This window comes from Piliocolobus tephrosceles, chromosome 8, assembly GCF_002776525.5.
Source record: "Piliocolobus tephrosceles isolate RC106 chromosome 8, ASM277652v3, whole genome shotgun sequence".
NCBI classification, from domain to species: Eukaryota; Metazoa; Chordata; class Mammalia; order Primates; family Cercopithecidae; genus Piliocolobus; species Piliocolobus tephrosceles.
In genome coordinates, this window is record NC_045441.1 from 120,685,729 (window position 1) to 120,712,249 (window position 26,521).

A 26,521-nucleotide genomic window follows, 5' to 3' on the forward strand; every position below is an offset into this window, starting at 1 on the left:
CATCCTGACTCTGTCACCAAGTGGCTCTGACCTTGGGCAAGTCACTTACCCTCTTCAGGTCTCGGCAACCTCACTGCGGAATGAAGGCATTCCACTAGTTCATCTCTAAAGTCCCTTGCGTGGCTTTTTCTTGATCTCCCTCATCATCCAGCAGCACTGAGCTCAGGCACTAGTGGGTTATTTTACAGGAGGAATCTGGACAGAATGTGATTTGTTCAGCTCGAAAAGGGAAAAATTAAGGCCCTGGGGGGATTGGGAGGGGACACCCCTTGGAGTTCACTCTCCCTCCCCAGTCTTTCCCTTCCCCGTCCAAACGGCACTTGGGGTGGTCGGTCTGGAGCTCTGCAGTGCTGCTGGAGGCCACCGGCAGACCGGACTAGAGGTGTGTGTCTTCCTCCTCATCCAGGTCGTCCTTGGTCAGGTTGTCCAGAGGGACGATCCAGCTGTCCCCTAGCTCCCCGTTGAGGCTGACCACCTTCTTCTCCTGCATCTCAGAAGAGGTCTCCATCACTTCCAGTGTCGGGTTGTCATGGTAACCATTCTCCACCGTCTGCAGCTCCTCTGTTAGCCGTTGCTAGCGTGGGGAAGGTGACCAGTGAGAAGGGGGTTTCAGAGGGCTCGGAGCTTAATATAGCGCATGTACCCCTCCCACTCCGGAGCCCCACTGTAGCTAAAGCAGGCGCTCATTGCTCCCCTGTGGGGCTGGCTGCTCCTGGTGGTCATTCTGGCTCTCAGCCTTCCCGGAACTAGTTTGGAACAAAGACTTGCCCCTCACCCTCACCCTGGTGGCAGACCGGTGAAGTCAGTGGAGATGCACTTTGTTCTCCAGAGTCCTCTAAGCTCTTTCCTCCCCTTCATCCCTTCCCCCAAAACCTCCTCTCCAGACACCTACTTCACCTATTGTAATGAATGGGGAAAGATCATTAAAAAATGACCTCTCTTGGGCTGGGTGACTGAGCCCTCTCTAAGATGGCTCTAGAACCATCCCTGCCACAGATAGCAGCCATCTGGCAGAGGGGCTTTCTGTCCCTCTCAAACACAACCTTGAGTGCATGCTAGAATCACCTGGGGAGCTTTTTAACAACTACACTGATGGACTCAGAGATTCTGTTTGAATTGGTGTGGGAGGCAGTCAGGCAAGGGAATTTTTTCTATAGTTCCCCACAGTGTGCAGGCAGGAGTGAGAACCACGGGTCTGGGTGGCACCGTCATGGCGGGAATTCTAGTAAGGTAGGCGGAAAAATTTTGGGTTAGACAGGAACACCTAGACCTGCTTCTATCAATTAATCCTCAGACCAGCTCTGCAAGGAGGTTATCCCTGCTATGCAGATGAGGAACCTGACGCCCAAAGAGCTCATCTGACTGACTTTCTCAAGGTCGGGGCCAGGACTTAAACCAAATCTCCCTGACTCCAGTCTGGGCGTGGTGGCTCACACCTGTAATCCCAGCACTTTGGAAGGCTGGGGCGAGCAGATTGCTTGAGGTCAGGAGTTTGAGACCAGCCTGGCCAACATGGCGAAACCCCATCTCTACTAAAAATACAAAAATTAGGCGGGCATGGTGGTGCATGCCTGTAATCCCAGCTACTGGGGAGGCTGAGGCAGAAGAATCACTTGAACCCAAGAGGTGGAGGTTGCAGTGAGCCGAGATCTCACCACTGCACTCCAGCCTGGGTGACAGAGCAAGACACTGTCTGAAAAAAATAACAATAATAAAATAAAAAGTAAGACTTCCTGACTCCAAAGCCCACGCCGTGTCCTCTGCCACGCTGCCTCTGTAATGCTCTGTGGACTGAGGCGGCTGCCCAGACTGTTTTCTGCCCATTAGAAAGGGTCCAGGGCCTGCTCCCTTTTCCTTTTCTGCAACTTGGGAATCACGAGGGGAGGGTTCCTCTGGTGACCTGGGCTGCTTCCTCTGTGTGGCCGCAAACAGCTGCTTACCTGGTCCTTCCTCTGGGAGAGGCGCTGGTGGCAGCAGCCATAGAGGGCCGCCACGAGGAGCAGGAAGGACGCCATGCAGACGATGGTGATGATGAGGGGCATGCTGAAGCGGTCCTCGGCCTCCTCCGGTGGCCCCTGGTCCCCCAGCTGCATGTGACTGACCCCTGCCTGCACAGGAAGTGGCAGAAAACAGTCTGGGGGCACCCTCTCTCCATCAGCCCCCCGGCTTCACTGTAGAGCCCCTCTGCTTGCAGTTTGCTGGGGTCTGTTCCACCACCCTCGTGTACATGCAGGCACGTGATGGGGCTCCTCCCCACAGAGAGAGGGTAGCAACCAGACCTCCCACAAGGGGCTTCTACTCCGTCCCCACACTTGGGGGGCCGCTTACCTCCTTTAGTTCATCCCATTTGTCCTTCAGCCGCTCGTACACATCCTTGGCAGGGAGCTTAGCTGTGGGAGAGGAGGGAGACGCTGTCCAATGGCCCAGCCCAGAGAGAGGCAGTGGGGGACGGGGACTGCACCCCAAGAGAGGGATGTAGGTATCTCAGTCTCCTGAGTGTGTCTCTTGGGTGACCTGGGAGGGGGTGTGGCTTGGCAGTTCTTAGGGAACAGAAGGGGCACCACAGTGACCCACCCTCCAATGTGGCTCCTGCACGCCCCCATTCCCACCCATGCAGGCCTCAGCCCAGGCCCCCTTGCCTTCCGCCCAGTCCCCTTGCCCTCCACTCACTGTGAATAGTGATTTCTTTGACGGCCACTGCCTGACTTCCTTGAACGCGTGCCAGCCGTATGCTGCACTCATCTTGGGCCGGGTTGAAGGCGGCTTTGACTGCTTGGCATATCAGCGTGACCAGCTTCTCATCTGGAGGGCCCTCTGCCTATGGTGGGGAGAGCGCAGGTGACTCCGCGGGGACTGTGACAGCAGCCTAGGCCTGTAGGGCTGCCCTCCAGCTACGTCGGGAGAACACTGTTGCTCTTCTAGAACCTGCCTCCCTCTCCAGCCCCAGCTGGTGCTCCATGCCGGCCAGCCAGGAGCCAAGGGTTGCGGGCTGTTCTCCTGGGTCAGTTGCTGCCTCCTCTGCCTCGTTCCCATCAGCTTGTTCCCCGCACCGTGTTTATCTGGTCTGTGCTTGCACCTTTCATTCCTTTCACCCTAGTGCCCCTTTTTTCCCTCCAAGCTATTCATGGATTGGGGGTCTTTTCCATCTCCATTCCTAGAAAGGGCTAGAGTGGGGGCACTGCACAGCAACCCCACCCCACAACCTGCGGGGAGACTCCAATTCCCCCTGAACTCCCATTCACCAGCCTTTCATGCCCAGTTCAGAGAAATCAGGTGAGGAGGCTGCAGCTCTCAGCAGAAGGGTCTCTACCCCCAAAGCTGAAATCCACGTGCCCTTGCCCTAGGCAGAGCCTCTGGCTCTGAAGACATGGACAGGCTGACAGGGGAAGGGGCCTCCACTGAGTAAGGGAACAGGTGGAATCTTGAAGCTACCCCCTAGGATATCTTGGAGGAGTCTTATTTAGCTCTAAGAAGAAAGATTATGGCTGACGTGGCTTTAGGGCTGAGGATGAGGAGAGAGGTATGGGCAGCTTTTTTTACCCAGTTCTGCCGTGCCATCTCGGGGCACCCCTCCCTGGGGTTTCTCTGACCTGATTCCAGAATAAATGTCTAAGACAAAGAAAAGGACTCCAGGGATGGCTTAGCACAGAACCCGTACAAACCACCCCTAAGGTTTCTACCAGAATTTCCTTAAGCTTTACTAATTCCCCACCCTGACACCAGGAAGGGATCCAGGGTTTTCCATCTTCCTTTTCTGGCAAGGAAAAAAAAAAAAATGTTTCTCACAAACAATCATACAGCCTGCCAAGCTACATCCAAAAAGAGGGTCTGAGGAATGGCTGGGCGGGCACCTGACTATCTCCAGAGCCCATCTCATGCAATGCCTGCCTTGTCCGATAAGCCCAACCCCAGGAGAACACCGCTGCCTTTTAAAAACTCTGGTCAAGATGTAGGCTTTTGTAAAGTTCACTTGGAAAATGCTGGCATAATGGACACCCAAAAGAAAACGACTGCAGAAAATTCAGGCAGCATTAAAGTGTTGTAAGCCCAAATTCTCCGTCCTATTGCAGACACAGTGTTCGCGTCTGTTCTAGTTCTAGTTCCTAGGGGGTGGCTGCAAAAAACCGGCACTGACCGGGAGAGGGCAGCAGTGAGCCAGCCATCTCCAGCACCCACAGCGCTCAGCAGCTATTTACCAGGAGTGTGCACGGCGCATCCCCAGACCAAAGCCTTTGGCCCCAGGGAGACCGGCAGCCTGAAGGCTGCTCACACACTGCTATACCTCCCTCACACAGGTGTGCTCACACACACACACACCACCCAGACTGGAGAACTGCTGGCAGTGGCTCCTGCATTCCTGGGCCCTTTTCTCTCCCACCCATCCCGTCAACTCCTCAGGTTAGAGGGAGCATCTCCCAGGACTGTTCGTCCATCAAGGCTCTCAGATATCCACGGACCGGGAAATGTGAAGCCACAGACGATTAAAGCCGAGAGACTCAGGCAGACTACACCTCTCATTTTCTCTCTCTCTTTTTTTTTTTCTCCCTGTAGAAACGGAGTCTCTCTATGTTGCCCCGGCTGGTCTTGAACTTCTGGCCTCAAGCAAACTTCCTGCCTCAGCTTCTCAAAGTGTTGGGATTACAGGTGTAAGCCACCACACCTGGCCTCACCTCTCATTTTCAACTGAGCCATCTAAAACCCAAAGAGATCACCTCACCAAAGTCACTCCCAGAACTAAGGGCAAACAGGAACTAGGATCAGGGTCCCTCAACTCAGCATACTGGGAATAGTCACACAGTGAAAGCCGAGGAAACCGGGGGGCGAGGGGGTTCAGTCCTGTGGGTGTGTCCTGACAGAGAAGTCTAAACCTCGGTCTGTCGCTCTGTAAGATGGGAAAGGACCACTTCCTACTAGGAAGAAATGAGGGCCAGAAAGCGAATGCGCCTTAGAAATACGCTTAACAATGCACTTAGAAAGAACATGCATTCCCTCTCCCTCCCTCAGCCCTGCTGCGAGCCTGTAGCGGGGGCCTCAGATCGGCGAGCTACTCACACAGAGGGTGTTTCCTGTGAGGTTCAGGATGAGGTGCTTCTCACTTGGTATCTCAGGAGCCTCACACTTGGTCTGCAAGAAGCCACTGAGATTAAGGTCTGGGTTCATAGTCAGGGAATCTTTGACACTTCCCCCCCAACTAAGGGGTGACCCAGATAGAAAGGAGTTCATGGCAAGCCAGAGGCATGGCTGGACCCATTCCAGAGCCAGGTATGTCCTGGCTGCGTGGCTTGAGGGCAGCCCAAGCCAGGACCAGGCTAACCAGGGAGAGGGAGGAGCGAACGGTAAGTGCTGCTCAAAGCCCCAGCCAGGGGCCCTGGGTTGGAGGAAAGAACAGAAACGCTTGTCTTAAAGCCCCTTCTACCCGAGCCTGGGTTCTCATACTTGCCCCACACCCGCCGGAGTTACCCAGTTATTCCCATGAGCCAAGGTGGGAGACGGTGTTTCGGGGTATCGGTGGGTAGTTGATGCTGCCGTGGGGCTGGAGCTCATGGTCTCTGGCAGGGGAGACGTTCTCAACGCCGTTGTCGGGCTTGTGGGCTCCACTGTCCCCTTGGTGAAAGGGGCCATAGAGCTGGCTGGCATCTGGCTGGAGGTCTGTTGAGTTCTTTGCGAGATAACTGATGGCGCTGTCATTGGGAAAACGAGGGTAATGGGCAAAGATGAGTGCACCCTCGTGAGAAGAGGACAGTCTTTTCTCGCTCTAATAGTTTTCCCAGGTTCTTTGGTCTTACTTCCCACAGAGATGGAAGAAGTGGACTGATTCCTATGACAAGCCAGTGGAATAACCCGGCAAAGGAAGTCACAGCAGCTGCAGTGAACATTCACCAACCACTTACTGTGTGCAAGGGACTAAGTGTTTCAAAGGTACTTTCCTACTGAATCCTCGTAACAACCCTCTGGGGAAGGAATCGTCACCGTCCCTAATTCATAAACAAGGAAACTGAGGCTCCGAGGAGCTCAGTGATTTGCCCGAGTTCCCATGCCAACAAGTGGCAGGGCGGGGATTCGAATCCAGGATTATCTCAGCCGGAGCCCACACTCCTACTGTGTGGCACCCTCCTGTAGAGTGGTGGCCTGCTGACTTCAGACCATATGCTGCTGATACGCAGCAACATCACCAGGGAGCACTCAGAAATTCTGGGTCCACAGATCTGAGGTGGGCCATGATCCTAAGGCTCATGATCCACAGGTAGATTTTGAAATTGATTTACTAGGTTAAGACCAGCTCTTATAAATAAATAAATAAATAAGTATTGGCCAGGCACAGTGGCTCACACCTGTAATCCTAGCAATTTTGGGAGGCCAAGGTGGGCAGATCACCCAAGGTCAGGAGTTCAAGACCAGCCTGGTCAACATGGTGAAACCCTGTCTCTACTTAAAAAAAAAAAAAATTAGCCAGGTGTGGTGGTGCACACCTGTAGTCCCAGCTACTCAGGAGGCTGAGGCAGGAGAATCGCTTGAACCCGGAGGTGGAGGTTGCAGTGAGCAGAGTTTGTGCCACTGTACTCCAGCCTGGGTGACACAGCGAGAGACTCCATCTCAAAAATAAATAAACAGGTATGGAATAGAAACTATTCACCTCTCGGGTTCAAGCAATTCTCCTGCCTGAGCCTCCCGAGTAGCTTTACAGGCGCCCACCACCACACCCAGCTAATGTTTGTATTTTTAGTAGAGACAGGGCTTCGCCATGTTGGCCAGGCTGGTCTCGAACTTCTGACCTCAGGTGATCCACCTGCCTCAGCCTCCCAAAGTGCTGCAGTTACAGGCATGAGCCATCATGCCTGGCCCTGAAAAGTTTCTTGGTGCTTGAAGAAAGCCAGGCAATTACTTACGTGGGGTGGTGGTCATCCCTGGGCTTGTGAAGTTATGGCCAGGGCTAGCCACGGTGCTTGAACTGCTTGAAGCTGTCGTAAGATGGTCATATCCCAAGCTTGTTGGGGTGGCCACAGGATGCGTCGAAGTGGGTTGTGAGGGGCTAACTGGATTTGTAGGGTGAAGGGTTGTCGGATGTCCTGCCTTAGTGGATGTGAGGTCTGTGGTCACACTGTGGCTGCGTTGACCCCCAGAGTTAGTTGTATTTTCTGCTCCATTCTGGCTGCTTGTGGTGTCAGGTTTCACTGTGGTCGTGGAGATTGCAACTGTAGTGGCGTCTGCACCTTGCGTGCTCCTGGGGCCCTTGATGGCGGTAGTAGCGTTGTCTGAGCAGCATCCTACAGCCACGGTAGTGGTGACTGGGCCTGAGGTTTGCAGAACCTGGGCTGTAGTCCCTGGTGAGTGACTGGACACACCAAGGGTGCTCGCCTTGGTCGGGGCCAAGGTTTCCATGGCCTTGGAAGCAGAGACTGTGTTCTGCTGGACTCTAGCTGTAGCCACGGTGGTGACACTGGATGTTGGAGCCAGGTGTTGCCCGACAGCGGTTTCCAGTGTTGTTGTCTTAGATGAGTTCTTAGTAGTCAGGGCTGCTGTTTGCAAAGACAACACAGAATGGAGTTAGGGCTGGGAGGCTTCCTCACCACACTTCTCCAGCTCTTCCCCAGGATTCAGAGGTCTTGCTCGCAGCCCTGCCGTCTGCCTTGCTGAAGGCCTGGGTCTTTGGTAAATCCCGAATTTTCTGAGGTTCAAGAAACCTCTAAGAGGGCAGCTTAGAGTGCAGCAGGGTCAGAAAAGCGAAATGCTGCTGAAGGGGAGGCCAGGCCAGCAAGGCCCACCACACGTGGAGGCTGTCATGCACACCTTGCCGTCCCCGTCCGGCCCCACGCACATCCTCCTTAAGTTTCTCAATATGGTACCCCAGAACCAGCCGCCAGGAACACCTGTCTCCTCCTCCCCAGCAACCAGGCACATGGTCCACAGAAAATTCCACAGACTAATGCTTCCTGAACTGCCCTGGCCTTGTTCTGGGCTTAAGCAAAAAAATACATGGGCCCTGTTCTCATGGAAGTTAAATCTAGGAGAAACTGATGATAAACTGAAATTACACAAATTACTATTTCAGTACTAGGTGAGCTGTGCCAAGAAAGGCCGAGTGCCCAGACTGCATGCAGCATAGCATGGCGGCTTCACCTGCCATTTCTTGAGGAAATGGGTTTTGTGTCAGGCAGTGGAGACACAATGGTGAACACGACACAGAGAGTTGTACCCTCGAGGCGCTTACACTCTGGTGGGGAGGCAGAGACTAAACACGTGGACAGAGCACCGTCAAATCTGCTTACCACACGGAGGAAGTGAGGAAGGAAACGATGCGGAGACAAGCAGGGAGGGACCATGTCCAGTGAGGGAAGGAAAGGCATCTCTGCAGTGACGGTTAAGCTAAGCCCTGAAGGGTAACGAGGAGAATGCTTTGTGAAGAATGGGAGGAAAAGTGTCCCTGGCAGAAGGAACAGAATCTGCAAAGCCCCCAAGTAGGGAAAGGAGCTGAAAGAAGACAAGCAGGAATGGAGTTGGGTGAGGAGGGGTCAGGCGCAGGGCTGAGAAAATACAGGGTCTTATGACAGTGACAGCAACTGAATGTCCAAACCAGACATTTTTGAGAATAAAAGGCTCTCTAAAAATCACATTCGGCCAGGTGCGGTGGCTCATGCCTGTAATCCCGGCACTTTGGGAGCCTGAGATGGGCAGATCACTTGAGGTGAGGAGTTACAGACCAGTCTGGCCAATAAAGAGAAACCTCGTCTCTACTAAAAATACAAAATAAATCAGCCGGGCATGGTGGCGAGCGCCTGTAGTCCCCGCTACTCGGGAGCCTGAGGCAGGAGAACTGCTTGAACCCGGGAGGTGGAGCTTGCAGTGAGCCAAGATGGTGTCACTGCACTCCAGCCTGGGCGACAGAGTGAGACTCTGTCTCAAAAAAATAAAAATAAAAATATCATATCCTAAGTAGAATGAGACATAAGATCATCCTCCTCAGAGGCCAAAATGCAGATTCCAGATTTTATTCTTGGTGCAAAAAAGCAGCCACTGAAGGCATTAATGCAAGGAAGTTTTATAGGATGACTTACAGAGAAACCTGTTCCTGCTGCTTTGGGGAATGCAGACTGGAAAGAAGAGCGTGTGGAAGAGGGAAGAGAAGTTAGGAGGCAATTGCAGTAATCCAGATGGAATGAACAGCGTTGGCCACAGGAAGCTACTGACACTGGAGACAAAAGGCAGACAGCGTAAAGACTGTTTTGGAGATCAACTGCTTGCTGATGTCCTAAGTGAGGGAAGAAGAGAATCTAAGGTGATTCCTAGTTTTCTGTCTGGAGCAGAAGGGAGTGGTGGGAAGGGGGCTGCTGGCTGCATCCCATTCTCCGTGCCAGCCAACACCCATACCATTTCTCTATATTTAGGAGTTCTGCACCCCATGAGACTTGACGGCAGCAGAATCTGCCTCCTATGGCAATGCTTCTATGAAAATGCCAGCTGTTTGCCTTGCCAGCCTCCCCTGGGATGAGCATAAGCAGGTGGCAGTGCCACCATGAATGAGCAGTCTCATTCCAGCCGTGAGGGGCTCTGCGGGCAAGAGTGGTGACATCATGCATGGAGGTGAGGCCAAGCAGGCCAAGCATTCATCCCAGGCCGCAGCGCCACCTGGTGCTTGGCATGGGTAAACAGCGCTGGCCTCCCTGGATCAGTTCTACAGCCTGGCTTGGGTGATGTTCAAAGTAGCTCTGAATGTTGTGGCCTCGGGCAATCCCAGCTACTCCATACACCGGACAGTATCCAAAATCTTTTACACACACATTTTGCTACTGAAAAGCAGAAATATTAATCAGGAGTACCTGCCGGCAGGAAGACTTCAGGGACTGCTTGTCAGGCCTTATTGGGGACAAAGGGCAGTCAAAATTCTGCAAGTATTAAGGAATACTTGCAAGTGTCCCATGACATCTCAAGGATAAGCAGTGACATTATCACCTCTAATCTAAAGTGAAGTGCCCAGGAAGTGGCTTTGGTGTGGCCCAGTGGCTGCTGCCAGAGTATGAAAGGCACACTCACCAAATCTGTTTTAAAAAGCAATACAGGCTGGGCACGGTGGCTCATGCCTATAATCCCAGCACTTTGGGAGGCCAAGGCGGGTGGATCACCTAAGGTCAGGAGTTTGACACCAGCCTGGCCAACATGGTGAAACTTCGTCTCTACTAAAAATACAAAAACTAGCCAGGTGTGGTGGCAGGTGCCTATAATCCCAGCGACTCAGGAGGCTGAGGCAGGAGAGTAACTTGAACCCGGGAGGCAGAGGTTGTAGTGAGCTGAGATCATGCCACTGCACTCCAGCCTAGGTGACAGAGTGAAACCCGGCTCCAGAAGAAAAAAAAAAAAAAAGGCGGTGCAATATGAGGGTTTGACAGGCATTTTTTCTTCTTAGTAGTTCATAAAATAACAGTGTTTCTTACTATTGATGGCATCATAGTGTCATCTGGCAAGATACTAGATTGCAAGGGGACTATATCAGCATATGTGGGGAATTAAGGAATATGTGGGATGATTTTTTTGTTTTGTTTTGTTTTTTTGTGAGACAGGATCTTGCTGTGTTGCCCAGGCTGGAGTACAGTGGCACGATCAGGATTCACTAGAGCCTTGACCTCCTGGGCTAAATCAGTCCTCCCACGTCAGCCTCCGAGTAGCTGAGACCACAAGCACGTACCACCATACCCAGCTAATTTTTTTTATAATTTGTAGAGACAAGATCTCGCTATAATGGCCAGGCTGGTCTCAAACTCCTAGGCTCAAGTGATCCTCCAGCCTCGGCCTCCCAAAGTGCTGGGATTACAGGTGTGAGCCACAGCATCCAGCCCTGGATGGTTGCTTCTTACAATGGTGAACAGCTTAAAACAGGATTTCTCAACTCTGAAACCACTGGCATTTTGAACTGGATAGTTTCTGTTACGGGAAGTTGTCCTATGCATTATACACAGAATGCTTAGCAACATTCCTGGCCTCTATCTATTAGATGCAAGTAATACACATGCACACCCCTTTCCAGTTGTAACCACGAAAAAATGTCTCCAGATATTCCCAAATGTCTCCTGAGGGAGACAAAATCACTGCCAGTGAAAACTACTGGTTTAAAGAAAGAGAACAACAAATTCAAATTCCTAAATCCTCCTATGAAAGCACAGACTGAAAACCAGAGACTTTCCAAGAACACATTCAAGGGGTCTCTTTGTTTGCAGCTGAAGGGCTGAGATGGCCAAAAGCTTGATTCCATGAGTTGCCGAATTACAGTGTTAACTTAATTCATAACCTCACCAGGTCTCTTATGTGAAAATAGAACCTAGAGAATTTGTTTTTTTTTGAGATGGAGTTTCGCTCTTGTTACCCAAGCTGGAGTGCAATGGCTCAATCTCAGCTCACTGCAACCTCTGCCTCCCAGGTTCAAGCAATTCTCCTGCCTCAGCCTCCCGAGTAGCTGAAATTACAAGCTCATGTCACCATGCCCAACTAAGTTTTTGTATTTTTAGTAGAAATGGGGTTTCACCATGTTAGCGAGGCTGGTTTCGAACTCCTGACCACAGATGCTCCGCAAACCTAGGCCTCCCAAAGTGCAGGGATTACAGGCGTGAGCCACCGTGCCTGGCCAACTTAGAGAATTAAATGGTGACATGAGAGGGTGCAGATGAATCAGACTACCCATAAATCTCCATCTTCAATGGAATTCACTTGCCAGGAAGCGCTACCACTGCTCTCCTGTGAGATTCTCAATAACCTCACTTGAGCTCATTGGCATCGAAAGCCAAATCTCATCATGATCCCCACCGCTCTTTATTTCCTTCAAACCTGTAACAACAGTCAGATTCCAGCATGTCCCAGGAGGAAAAACACAGACTCTGACCTAGGAGAAGGCTCACACACTAAAAATATCTACAAAAAAACTTGCAAATACTTATGGATATTTAACATAAGCGTGCTGTATCAAAAGGAGAATGATCGTAATTTCACATCAGGCTGAATTATGGGTACGCATACCATAGGTTTTGGATCCAATATACTGACTCCAGCAGCTACAGGTAGTTCTCATTGCTTTCTTAGTTGGATGACTGAAACCTGGACTTCATGGAAATCCACACTAAATAAAGCTGAGTTGTCAGAAATACCCTGGAACAATGCATAGAAAGAAATGCAAAGTCTTGGCTGGGCATGGTGGTTCACGCCTGTAATCCCAGCAATTTGGGAGGCCAAGTTGGACGAATCACGAGGTCAGGAGTTCAAGACCAGCCAGGCCAACATGGTGAAACCCCGTCTCTACTAAAAATACAAAACTTAGCCGGGCGTGTTGGTGCACACCTGTAATCCTGGCTACTCAGGAGGCTGAGGCAGTAGAATTGCTTGAACCCGGGAGATTGCACCACTGCACTCCAGCCTGGGGGACAGACTGACACTCTGTGTCAGAAAAAAAAAAAAAAAAAGGCAAAGTCTTGGAAAGACAGAATGTTTATCACGTCTGTCCTGCTCACTCATGCTCTGGTGTGTCATGAGAACTCAAATGACACTCCCTTTACAAGGCTTTGAGCAACATGATTCATGACTTCTAAGATTCACATCTTTCCATGTCTCTGAAATGAGAATGTATTATGAATAACGCTTTGACTGTGGTTGCTTTTTCTTTTTTTTCGAGACAGGGTCTTGCTCTGTCACCTAGGTTGTAGTGCAGTGGCATGATCTGGGCTCACTGAAGCATCAGACTCCGGGGCTCAAGTGATCCTTCTGCCTCAGCTTCCCAAGTAGCTGGGAGCACAGGTGTGTACTATGACACCTGAGAAATTTTGTAGAGACAGGATCTCCCTATGTTGCCCAGGCTGGTCGTGAACTCCTGTGCTCAAGTGATCCTCCTACCTTATCCTCCCAAAATGCTGGGATTACAGGTGCGAGCCACCATGCCTGGCTTTTTTTCTAAGTGGTTCATAAAATAATAGTGCATCTTATAACTGATGGTGGCTTGGATTTGATTACATTTGGGATATTGTTAAGAGGACTATTCACATGTTCTGAGAACTCTGTGGCTGTCCTTCACTGGTCAGGTATGTTAATAGGAAATGCTGCTGATTTCAGTGGGGATGGACACCAGGTTCCTTGGTGTAGAGAAAATAACAGAATTTCATTTCCAGGAAAAAAGGTGCGTGTGCTTCCACAGTGGGCAGCAAGACCAGCGTGGCGATCACAATGGTCGAACCAAGGCTATTTCGAGCAGCAGCTAAGAGCTTATGTGCTCTTTCGGATCAGAATGGTTGGGCAGCTCACTGACTTCTTAGGTGTAGCGTCCACAAACTGGGAACTGTGTTGATTCACAATGATAGAGAGCGCAGTCACTCAACCAGGTCCCAGAACTCAATGTTTTCACAGACTCAGTGTTCCCTGAATGAATCGTGCATTTCTTTCCTATGGCTGCGTTAACAAATGACTGCAAACTAGGTGGCTACAGACAACATAAATACATTCTCTCATGGTTCTGGATGCTAGACGTCTGAAACTGGCAGGGCCAAGCTCCCTCCAAAGGTAGGAGGGAAGACTCTTTTCCTGCTTCTTATCAGCAATCCTGGCTGCTCCTTGGCTTGTAGCTGTGTCACTGTGATCTCTGGCTCCATCAACACATGACCTTCCTCCTTGCGTAACTCTCTTTTTTTTTTTTCGGTGAGATGGAGTATCTGTCTCCCAGGCTGGAGTGCGATGGCACAATCTCCACTCACTGCAACCTCCACCTCGTGGGTTCAAGCAATTCTCCTGCCTCTGCCTCCCAAGTACCTGGGACGACAGGTGCACACCACCATGCCAGGGTAATTTTTGTATTTTTAATGGAGATGTGGTTTCACCATGTTAGCCAGGCTGGTCTCGAATTCCTGACTTCAGGCAATCTGCCTCGCTTGGTCTCCTGAAGTGCTGGGATTACAGGCTGGGATTAGAGGCGTGAGCTACCGGCCCGGCCGCATCTCTCTCCTCTTATAAGGAGTCATTGGATTTAGAGCCCTCCCTAATCCAGTATGACTTCATCTTAACTTGATTGCATCTGCAAATACCCTATTTCTAGATAGGGTCACCTGCACAGGTACCAGGTACCAGAGATTAGGACCTGAACCTGTCTTTTTGGGGGGAAATGCCATTCGCTCTCTAATCTGCTCTCCTACATACTCGTATAAAAACCAGGAGTCTTTCAAATATTAGAAATTAATTCTGTCTGCTTTAAAGAGAAAGTAAATCTATTAAAAAGATAGTGCATTGGCTAATAAAATACTCAAGGTGACTAAAGAATCAAGCATAAGTCAGAAACAGTGTTCAAGACCTCTTCTCCTGAACTGGTCTGCTGAGGCCATCACTTCTACCACCATTGAGCATCAGCAGTTCGCACCACTGGCAACATTAGTGTTGGATACTGGATTTTATTGGGGATGAGAGTGTTTAAGGATGCTGTCCGTAAGAGGTCTTTCCATTTACTTTTATGACTGGCACCATGGGGAATCCCTGGGGTTCTAGCCATATTCCTTCCTGCTTCATTATTTAGCCACATGTAGGGTTCACACTAAGTCTGATTAAATTTAACAGGCCACTTATTCTGCTGTAGAGTGAGCTCCTTGGTAAAAAGCCTATGGTCTGTGGGGTAATTGTGATAGTGAATAAAGCATCCTGGGAGTCCAGAAATGGCGCTGCTGACAGAAACGTGGCAGCCTGGAGGGTACATGCAGGTCCGGAACGGGCCACCCTCCACCACGGCCACTTGGCCACGGGTCCACAGCGCCATCATTAGGTGATGGAGAAAGAAACTGATATGCAGAAGGGAGCATCTTGCCCATCTGATTACCCAGAACGTTCTCCAGAGCCAGGCAAACATCCTCACACTCCAGACCTAGCCCTGCGGGTCCCTCCACATGCCTGCCTAACCTTCCGAGTCACACTGATTCTCCACTGCTGTTCCTTCTGAGTTCCCTAGCATTGCTTTAAAAATCATTAGCTCCTGCCGATGAATCTGTTCAGAACCTCGCCTCAGTGGACCTTTTCTTCAAAAACAAAAGACCAGGAAATGTATTATTTAAAGTCCGGGTCATTGGGAGAATTTTGTTTCTACACCACCCTTCAGGATCCCCCCTAAATAGAGCTTTTCTCCTGTCACTGTCCACTTTTGGCTGGTACTAGCATATTACCCCAAATCATATAAAACCAGGCTTGGCTTTTTCACTCCTCATTCAGCTGATCACGGGGAACTAATTCTCTTAGAGACCTTTAGGTACGGGTGGGGGCAGGAACAGGCATTCCGCGCTGCAATTTCCATTGTCCTCCTTTAGGACCAACCCAGGCCTGGTCCTCTATCTACCACCTTCAATCTGACAATGGAAAGCCACAAAACAAACCTAAAGAAAAAAAAAATGGAAGAATGAAAGAACAACCAAAGAAATAGAAACCAAAATACAATAGCAAATATCAAAATCAAAAATTGGTTTTTTTAAACGGGCTAATAAAGTACCAAAAAGTCTTTGGAGAAGTTGATCAAAAGGGAAAAAAAATCCAAAGGCATAAGTAAACAATGTGAGGTACAAAAATCATAATAGATATTTAAAGCATAATACCTTATGGGCAAATACTCATAAATTTGAAGCAGATGAGATAGACAAATTTCTTTCTCTTTTTTGAGACATGGTCTCACTCTGTCCTACAGGCTGGAGTGCAATGGTGTGATCTTGGCTCATTACAACTTCCTGGGGTCAAGCAATCCTCCTACTTCAGCCTGCTGGGTAGCTGGGACTACAGGCATGTACCACCACACCCAGCTAAAATTTGTGTATTTTTTGTAGAGATAGGGTTTCACCATGTTGCCCAGGCTGGTCTCAAACTCCTGACTCAAGGGATCCATCTGCCTCAGCCTCCCAAAGTGCTGGGACGACAGATATGAGACACTGTGCCCTGCCACAAATTTCTTGGGAAAAGGAAAAGCTTACCAGAGTGACTCAAGGAAAATGGAAATAATCATTTATCCTATAATCATAAAGAAATTGAGCCTTTCCAACTTGGGTACGGTAAAATGGCTCCTGCGAAGGAGGGTGATGAGAAGAAAGGCCATTCTACCATCAACGAGGTGGTGACAGAGAATGTACCATCAACAATCCCAAGAGCATCCTGGAGTGGGCTTCAAGCAGCGTGCCCCTCAGGTACTCACAGAGATCCAGAAATTTGCCATGAAGGAGATGGGAACTCCAGATGTGCGCATTGATACCAGGCTCATCAAAGCTGTCTGGGCCAAAGGAATAAAGAATGTCCCATACTTATCTATCCCTGTGTGGTTGTCCAGGAAACAGGATGAAGATCCACCAAACAAGCTCTATACTTTGGTTACCCACGTGCCTGTTACCACTTTCAAAAATCTATAGACAGTCAATGTGGATGAGAAATAACTGCTGACTGTCGAGTACATCAAATAAAGTTATAAAACCACAAAAAAGGGGGAAAAAAAGAAATTGAATCGTTACTTTTATCATAAAGAAACTCCAAAACAGGATTCAAAGATCAAATCATTACATGAACTTTCTATAGCACAGTCTGTTCTGCTCTAATATGTGTCTGTAAAAGGAATTGTTTCATATACAATTGTCCATCCACAAAACATGAAAAGCACAAACCAAAGAAAAAGACTGATACATTTAGCATCAAAGTTAAGAATTTGTGTTCATCGGCCGGGCGTGGTGCCTCAAGCCTGTTATCCCAGCACTTTGGGAGGCCGAGACGGGTGGATCACGAGGTCAGGAGATCGAGACCTTCCTGGCCTACATGGTAAAACCCCGTCTCTACTAAAAAATACAAAAAAAACTAGCCGGGCGAGATGGCGGGTGCCTGTAGTCCCAGCTACTCGGGAGGCTGAGGCAGGAGAATGGCGTAAACCCAGGAGGCGGAGCTTGCAGTGAGCTGAGATCGGGCCACTGCACTCCAGCCTGGGCGATAGAGCGAGACTCCGTCTCAAAAAAAAAAAAAAAAGAATTTGTGTTCATCAAAAGAAACAATAGGACTTCCAGTTTCAGCTAATGAGAGCAGACTAGAAAGAACTTTGCTCCTACTCTGACTACAAGAAAAAAGCTGAGAGGCTGGACATGGTGGCTTACACCTGTAATCCCAGCACTTTGGGAAGCTGAGGCGGGTGGATCACTTGAGGTCAGGAGTTCGAGGTTAGCCCGGCCAATATGGTGAAACCCCATCTCTACTAAAAATACAAAAATTAGCCAGGCATGGTGGCGGGCGCCTGTAATCCCAGCTACTCAGTAGGCTGAGGCAGGAGAATCACTTGAACCCAGGAGGCAGAGGCTACACTGAGCTGAGATTGTGCCACTGCACTCTAGCCTGGGTGACTGCAACAAAAAAAAAAAAAGACTCCGTCTCAAAAAAAAAAAAAGAAAAAAAAAGTTGAGAACCCAAAAAGTTATGACTTTTCTTGAGCCCTGAGGTCATGAAGAAAACGACCCTAAAAAGTGGAGACAGATGGACAACTGCAGGGAGCAACCAGACCAGAGCACTTGCCTTACCTGGGACATGGGCAAAGTTCAGTAAGAAGATTAAGGCCAATTTTTATTTTCTGAGACGGAGTCTCGCTCTGTCACCCAGGCTGGAGTGCAGCGGTATGATCTCGGCTCACTGCAACCTCTGCCTCAAAGGTTCAAGTGATTCTCCGGCCTCAGCCTCCTGAGCAGCTGGGCGTATAGGCACGTACCACCATGCTCAGTTGTATTTTCAGTAGAGAAGGTTTCACCATGTTGGTCAGGCTGGTCTCGAACTCCTGACCTCGTGATCCACCCACCTTGTGCTGATCCCAAAGTGCTGGATTACAGACGTGAGCCACCGCACCCAGCTGATTAAAGACAAATTTTAAATGAGTTTCTAAAAGCTGTGGATGGGTTAGTATGAAAATGTGAAGCCCTATGAGCTGTAGGCTTGTAAGGTCCACAACACAGGGCACTTTACTCCTAGGAACCCCATCAGGTGTTCACAGGAAGCCTTGAAAAAGCAACCCCTTGTGGGTGGGGCTGGCTGGGGAAAGAAACAGCCGGTGCTGAAACTCCATACCCTCCACATCCCTATAGGGCAGGAAAAAAGCCTTTCAGGTGGAGGTCAACAAAATCTCCAGCCTGAGGGCACTGGCGGAAACCTCCCACAGCCAGGGAAGAGAACAGGAAAAATAAAACAGCTCCTTACTCCTGAAGCTAAACCCAGCTGCAGCATCTAGGTAAGAGGCGGGAATGCTAGTGAAGGCCACACCCTCAAGCTCAGCTTCCCAGTGCCTGAGGGAGACTTAAACAGAACATCAGGAAATGGTCCCCTCCCCTGTTCTACGAGGCCAGCAAGTGTGAAGTAAAAAATAACAGTGAAGGCCGGGCGCGGTGGCTCAAGCCTGTAATCCCAGCACTTTGGGAGGCCGAGACGGGCGGATCACGAGGTCAGGAGATCAAGACCATCCTGGCTAACACGGTGAAACCTCGTCTCTACTAAAAAATACAAAAATCTAGCTGGGCGAGGTGGCGGACGCCTGTAGTCCCAGCTACTCGGGAGGCTGAGGCAGGAGAATGGTGTAAACCTGGGAGGCAGAGCTTGCAGTGAGCTGAGATCCAGCCACTGCACTCCAGCCTGGGCGACAGAGCGAGACTCTGTCTCAAAAAAAAAAAAAAAAATAACAGTGGAGCAGCAGGGCGCAGTAGCTCACGCCTGTAATCCCAGAACTTTGGGAGGCCAAGGCGGGTAGATCACCTGAGGTCAGGTGTTCGAGAACAGCCTGGCCAACACAGTGAAACCCTGTCTCTACTAAAAATACAAAAAATTAGCCAGGTATGGTGGCACGTGCTGTAGTCCCAGCTACTCAGAAGGCTGAGACGGGAGAATCGCTTGAACCCGGGAGGTGGAGGTTGCAGTGAGCCGAGATCGTGACACTGCACTCCAGCTTGGGCAACATGGTGAGGATGCATCTCAAATAAAAACAGTGGAATACAGCTGTGGGGAGCTGCAAAAGGCAGACTATCTGAGGAGCAGCAAACAAGGATGAGCTACAGCCAAGCAAGGACCCACAGAGATATTACTCGAGGACTTTGCAGCCCTGGGTGCACCGAAGGTATCCACAGCAACAACAAATTGTAAGCCCAACCTAACTTGTGGCTTGATTAACATAAACCTTCACACTAAAGACACAGCAAAAGAAAAGCCACACAGTAGCCACACCAATCTACTTCTATCTACAGACTCACCTATTCTGGAGAGTTCATGTAAATGGGATCAACCACTATGTGGTCTTCTGTGACTGGCTTCTTTCACTTTGATGTGTTTTCAAGCTTTTCTCTTTCACTTTTGTTTGCCTGGTTCATCCATGCTAGCATGTGTCCGTTCCTTACTTCTTTGTATTGCTAAATGATATTTCATAGTATGGAGCTTCCATTTTTGTTCATCCATTCATCAGCTGATGAACATTTGGGTTGTTTTAACCCTTGGGCTATTATGAATAATGCTGCTATGTGTACAAGTGTTTGTGTGACCATGTTTTCATTTCCCTTGGGTACATACCTAGGAGCAGAATTGCTAGGTCATGTGGTAACTCTTTATTGAGTATTTTGAGGGACTGCCAAGCTATTTTCCAAAGCGGCCGCCCCATTTTACATGTCAATCAGCAACTGTTTTGAGTCCAGTTTTTCCAGATCCTTGCCAACAATTATCATCTTTTCCATTATTGCCATTTTAGTGGGCATGAAGTAGTATCTCATTGTGTTTTTAATTTTTATTTCCCTGATGACTAATCAAATCTAGCACTACATAGAAAGGACATCATGACCAAGTGAGGCTCATCATGGACAGTTCAGTATTTGAAAAATCAGTCAGTGCAATTCAACACATTAAGAAGCAAAATAAGAAAAACCATATGATCATCTTCATATTTGCAGAAAAATCTTTTTTTTTTTTTTTTGAGACAGAGACAGCCTCACTCTGTCGCCCAGGCTGCAGTGCAGTGGTGCGATCTCGGCTCACTGCAACCTCCGCCTCCCGCGTTCAAGCAATTCTCCTGCCTCAGCTTCCCAAGTGGCTGGGATTACAGGTGCACGCTGCCAGGCCCAGCTAATTTTTTGTATTTTAGAAGAGACGGGGTTTCACTGTGTTGCCCAGGCCAGTCTCAAACTCCTGAGCTCAGAAAATCCACCCGCCTCGACCTCCCAAAGTGCTGGGATTACAGGTGTGAGCCACCGCGCCCGGCCCATCTAACAAAATTTAACATCCATTCATGATTTAAAACAAAACAAAACCTTTCAGCAAACCAGGAATAGTAGGGAACTTCCCTCACCTAATTAGTGATGTCTCCAAATAAACCTACAACTAACATCATACTTAATGGGAAGAGACTGAATGCTTTGCTGTGAAGTTTGAGAACAAAGCAAGGATGTCCTCTCTTTCCACTCCTATTGAACATTGTACTGTGAGTCCTACGGAGTTCAATAGGAACGTGCGCGCGCGCGCGCACACACGCGCGCAGAGAAAGAGAAAACAACAAGGAAAACTCAACGATAAAAACCCAGTATTTTAAAACAGGCAAAAGATCTCCGAGGAAAAATTACCAAAGAAGATGTACAGATGGCAAATAAGCATATGAAAAGATGCTCATCATTAGTCATTAGGCAAATTCAAATTCAAGCTCCAGTGCAGCACCATTACATACCTATTGGAATAGCTAAAATCAAACAAACTGACAAACCCAAACGCTAAACAGGATCTCTCCTACATGGCTGGTCGGAATGCACAACAGTACAGATAATTTGGAAAACGGTTTAGCAGTTTCTTTTGAAGTGAAGCAAACAATTATTATACGACCCAGCAATTCCATTCTTATTTACCTACACGAAATGAAAACCTACAGTCACACAAAAACCTACATGCAAATGTTTATAGCAGTTTTTTGTTTGTTTGTTTGTTTGTTTTTGTTTTTTGTTTTTTTTGGGAGGGAGTCTTGCTCTGTCACCCAAACTGGAGTGCGGTGGCCGGATCTCTGCTCACTGCAAGCTCCGCCTTTCGGGTTCACGCCATTCTCCTGCCTCAGCCTCCCGAGTAGCTGGGACTACAGGCGCCCACCACCTCGCCCGGCTAGTTTTTTTGTATTTTTTAGTAGAGACGGGGTTTCACCAGGTTAGCCAGGATGGTCTCAATCTCCTGACCTTGTGATCCGCCCGTCTCAGCCTCCCAAAGGGCTGGGATTACAGGCTTGAGCCACCGCACCCGGTCATGTTTATAGCAGTTTTATTTACAATCACCCAAAACTGAGAATCACCGGGATATTCTTCAGCAAGTGAATGGATATTATATAGCCATATGATGACTACTCAGCAATAAAAAGGAATAAACTAGTGATTCATGTGACAGCATATAAGAAGCCAAAAGTCTGCACAGCATGATTCCATTTTGATTTTATGGATAGGGCAAAATGATAGGGAAAGAAAACAGATCAGTGGACACCAGAGGTTGAGAGAACTGGGATGAACGGACTCCTCAGCTCCATACAAGGTTATTTTTAGGACAGTGAGTGATGCACAAGAATCCACAAGACTCTGCATTTCTTGAAACCCAAAGATTTGTGTACTCCAAGAATTAACTTTACTTAATGCCAATTTTTTTTTTTTTTTTTTTTTTTTTTTGAGACAGAGTCTTGCTCTGCCGCCCAGGCTGGAGTGCAGTGGCCGGATCTCAGCTCACTGCAAGCTCCGCCTCCCGAGTTTACGCCATTCTCCTGCCACAGCCTCCCGAGTAGCTGGGACTACAGGCACCCGCCTCGTCGCCCGGCTAGTTTTTTGTATTTTTTAGTAGAGACGGGGTTTCACCGTGTTAGTCAGGATGGTCTCGATCTCCTGACCTCGTGATCCACCCGTCTCGGCCTCCCAAAGTGCTGGGATTACAGGCTTGAGCCACCGCGCCCGGCCTACTTAATGCCAATTTAGAAAAATAATCACCTCAGATGTCCAGGAAATCCTAGGATGTAATGGAGACTACGAAAATCAATTTAACTATATTCTAAAGGTATAACATGGCCAGACGCAGAGGCTCACACCTGTAATCCCAGCACTTTGGGAGGCCGAGGCAGGCGCATCACCTGAGGTTAGAAGTTCAAGACCAGCCTGGCCAACATGGAGAAACTCTGTCTCTACCAAAAAAAAAAAAAAAATACAAAAATTAGCCAGGCACAGTGGTGCGTGCCTGTAATCCCAGCTACTCGGGAGGCTGAGGCAGAACTGCTTGAACTGGGAGGCAGAAGTGGCAGTGAGCCGAGATCATGCCATTGCACTCCAGCCTGGGAGACAATAGCTAAACTCTGTCTCAAAAAAAAAAAGTATAACATAACCTCGCTAAAGAGGGTGGAGAACAAGAGTTGACCTAAATGACTCTGGAAAAGTTTTTTTTTTTTTTGGTTTTCTTTTTTTGTTTTAACTAGATACTATAACAAAAGAACTGCATATAAACAGTGTATTTTAAGTAATAAGAATGTTTCTTACAAGGGCATGTCAATTTCAAACCTACTTTACATGTATGCTAGGATTGAACAAATAATTAAACAAATTATAGATAACATAAGCCAGGTTTCTAACTGTTGGAGAAAGAAGTTACAAGTAAGTAAACAGGTGGAGAGGAGGCTAGCCCTGCAATGCTTGATGAGAGACAGCGGATGTCAGTCAGTCAGAATTCATGTTTCAATAGACAAATAGATGATAGATGAGGAAATGAATACATAGTTAACAAATGTCTATTTCCCAGCTCTGTCCACTCAGAGCATCTAGAAGCAGAGACATACCAGTAGCATAGGGTACACCCAGCGTCCATATTTGGTTTCTGATACCATTCTACAAAAAAATGAACCAAGGCTCCTTGGAGAAAGGGCTTGATTCTAGTGCTGATACAGGGAAAATGCAAAATGAGCCTGAAACATGTTGTAATGTCAGAAAGTAAAGAAGTGCTTAAAAAAATGAAGAGGAAGGCAAGTTCAACCTGAAAGACCTGAAAGAGGGTTAACAACAGGAAAGCGCTCATAATGGCCAAACCTGGAACAATTTCAGCAACAAAACAAGAAATATTGGATTGGAACCCCAAGAATAAAATAAATATCCACGAGTCTAATCTGATAAATGATTAAATAAATAAATCATCCTTACAGTGGTATTCTAAAAAGTTGTAGATATGCCCCCAAAACTTCTATACTTAAGAAAACAGCCCAATAGAAAAATAAAAGAATTATACATGCATTTTTCAGGAAAAAATGGCACAAATAGCCTAAGAACATCTGAAAATATTAGTAATGAGGGAATGCAAAATAAGAAAGAATTTTCTTTTCATACCCATCAGATCGACAAACATTTTAAAGTCAGTAAGAAGGGGTAGCAAGAATATGTAGTAGCGTAAATTGGTTGAAACACTTTGGAAAAGAGTGTGGCATTATCAAAGAAAGTTAGACATGCGCATATTGTTCAATCCACAACTTCCTTTTTTTTTTTTGAGAAGTCTGTTGCCCAGGCTGGAGTGCAGTGGCACGATCTCAGCTCAGTACAGCCTCCGCCTCCTGGGTTCAAGCAATTCTCCTGCGTCAGCCTCCCTAGTAGCTGGGATTACAGGTGTCCGTCACCATGGCCAGCTAATGTTTGTATTTTTAGTAGAGATGGGGTTTCACCATGTTGGCCAGGATGGTCTCAAACTCCTGACCTCAAGTGATCCACCCACCTTGGCCTTCCAAAGTGCTGGCATTACAGGCGTGAGCCACCACACCTGGCCCACAACTTCTAATTGTATCACTAGGCATTTATCCTAGGGAGACAAGTGTGCATCACAGTGCATTTACAAAAATGCTCAAGAATAGTTTTACATTGGCCCCATATAGGTAGCAAGAAAACGCAGTGTTGATAGTAGTACAGTAGAGTACAGTCGACAGTACAGCTGATAAAGTGATAGTAGATTCTCCGAGAATGCTATACCGGACTGAAAATGAGTGGACTACAACTACCTCTATTAGCATTAATCTAAAGAATAATACTGAACAATAAAAGGAAGAACAAGAACACTTATATGGTTCTACTCATAGGGTACAAAAATCGGCAAAACTAAATGTTGTTAGGGAAACAGAAAATGTTACAAAAATTTTACAGAGAATTTAACACTAAGTTTAGGATACTAGTTATCTCTAAGGGGAAACAGGGAGATGCAACAGAAGTTTCTGCTTTAGATTCTTGTTTTGTCTTAAGGAAGGAGTGGCTGGCTGTGCTGAATGATGAGACTGGCAAAGAGAAGTCCCTGGCAACCACCATGTGCAGTTTCCATGGGCACAGGGCAGGTGGAAGCCTGACTCGGGCAGACTGAAGAGTGAATGAATGGTAGGAAAATGAGTTTGCATGTGTGGACGACTCTTTATCAAATGCTAGGGGATCAGAGACATACGGCAGCAGCTGGAGGGAGCTGGGACAGTTATGAAACTTCTGTTTTCTTTTCGAAGGTAGAAGATGCTAGAGCTGGTATAAATGCTTTCTTTCTTTGTGTATGTGTTCTCTTCCTACTGTTTCATAGGGTTCTTAAGATGCGGAGGAGATATACCTGTGCCAACTCAGCACCCATAGAGGACGTGGCCTCCACTGGATAGTCACTTTTTTTTTTTTTTTTTTTTTGAGAGGGAGTCTTGCTCTGTTGCCCAGGCTGGACTGCAGTGGTGCAATCTCAGCTCACCGCAACCTCTCCCTCCTGGGTTCAGGCAATTATCCAGCCTCAGCATCCCAAGTAGCTGGGATTACAAGCGCCCACCACTTGGCTAATTTTTGTATTTTTTTTAAGTAGAGATTGGGTTTCACCATGTTGGCTGGTCTCAAACTCCTGACCTCAAGTGATCCACCCACCTCAGCCTCCCAAAGTTCTGGGATTTCAGGCGTGAGCCACCGCGCCCTGCCGACACTTCCATCTTTGAAACAGGAGGGAAGAAAATGGATACAGTCATAAGTACAGCTGTATTTTGGTGGTAGAAAGAGTTTACATTTGACAGCTTTAATTTTCTCAATGAAGTCTAGATGAAATCAGCTATAGTGATATAGATAGAAAAAAGGAGGAGGGAGTGTTTGAGGGAAAAGTGTAAAATACTCATGTTGGAAATAGGAACATGAACCTCTTAGAAAAGAGGTTCTCAATCTTCAGCAAGCATCAGAATCACACGGAGGCCTGGTGAAAACACCAGTGGCTGGATCCAGCCCCAGAGTTCCTGATTCAGTAGGCCTGGGATATGCAATATGCATTTCTAACAAGTTCCCAAAAGATTCTGATGCTTCTGGCCAGAGGACCACACTTTGAGAACTACATGCTAAAGAAGTAAAATATGATTGTCAAGTAGTATTTGACAAATATGATTGTCAAGTAGTATTTGACATGAGGCATGGCATCATGAATTTAAAGTTAATGCAATCAGCCAGATTTTACTGTAGCAATGTTCAGTTGCTTGGTGTAGAAAAATGGAGGCAAAGGTGTATCTGAGAATGGGGTTTTGCTAGGTATGACAGCAGGAGAGGGTGCAAGGAATTTGGGAATATCTTTGCAAGGTAGGGATTCTAATGGTGGATTATTGACATAGAGGATGGAGAAAGACAGAAATAAGGCCAGGTAGGGGCTAAAAGACAAAGAGGAAGGTTACTGGACTTTGTTACGTCTTGAGTTCAAGCACTGTGATGTGGGTTTACTTGAGCAGATAAGTTGGAAGGTGGAGAGACAGTGATACAAGGAGGAAATGCCAAGATTTCAGAGGTGATACAGTTTGAGGGGCTGATAAAGTTCAGGGGGTGAAATGGGAATGACCCAATGAAGTAGAGGTGAGAAAAGGTTGAGAAACAGAGGCCAGGGTATTTCAGTGTTTACCCAAGTGAGTACTGAAGTCACCAAGAATGATGACACGTATTGAGATGAAGAGGATGGAGTGAAAGTCCGGTGAGTGATGGACAGGGCTGCAAAGGCCAGTACATCACAGCAGGGTAGAAATGGCATGACATTCCTGCTGATGTGGAAGCCTATGTTGAATGAGTTAGCACAGTGCCAGCTCCCCCAGGGGCCAGGGGGACAGTGGGAGGAGAAGACAGACTTCAGCCTGCTCCCCTGCGGTGGGGAGGCTGCTTCAATCTTCAAGGAGGGCCTGTTTCCTCTGTTCCTGGCTATTTCTAGACCTAGGATTGACTCTTGACTATTAATAGTGGGAAAGGAAACTGGAAAGAATGCTCCGGGAAGAGGGGTGTGGAAAGAGTCCAGGGAGGAGGTGGGATGGGAGGCTCCAGCCTGGACACCAGTGTCAACCTCTCCTTCCTTCTTTATCCTCTGCTCACCACCCCCAACTCATCTCCTCAGAAATAAAACAAAAAAGCTCCAAGGGGAGAGACAGGCAAGACGAGCGGATGTGATCCTCGACTGGTGTGCCACAGGGAAGAGCGCAGGCTGGGAAATGGGAGGTCCGAAACCTTCTTGTCCTGTCCCTGCCTTGGACCCCCAGGCCTGGGCA

The 26,521-nt window shown here is 48.1% G+C and overlaps 1 protein-coding gene across 1 annotated transcript; it reads right to left on the reverse strand.

The window, feature by feature from the left end:
- Positions 1-376: 376 nt before the first annotated feature.
- PODXL (podocalyxin like) lies at positions 377-7,899 on the reverse strand. The gene is made up of 8 exons (XM_023207875.1): positions 7,764-7,899; positions 6,888-7,517; positions 5,461-5,681; positions 5,053-5,124; positions 2,671-2,818; positions 2,329-2,390; positions 1,941-2,108; positions 377-574 (listed from the first exon to the last, which is right to left on the reverse strand). Exons 1-8 carry the CDS (start codon positions 7,897-7,899, stop codon positions 377-379), a joined length of 1,635 nt encoding a protein of 544 aa, XP_023063643.1.
- Positions 7,900-26,521: the final 18,622 nt, after the last annotated feature.

Bases quoted from the DNA above. Each gene is read 5' to 3' on its own strand.
- PODXL (XM_023207875.1), bottom strand. From the start codon at position 7,899: ATGTGCCTGGTTGCTGGGGAGGAGGAGACAGGTGTTCCTGGCGGCTGG. The intron at 5,682-6,887 runs GTAAGTAATTGC...TCCCAATGACAG, and splicing joins AGGGATGACCACCACCCCAC to CGCCATCAGTTATCTCGCAA. The intron at 5,125-5,460 runs GTAACTCCGGCG...GGCTTCTTGCAG, and splicing joins TGGCTCATGGGAATAACTGG to ACCAAGTGTGAGGCTCCTGA.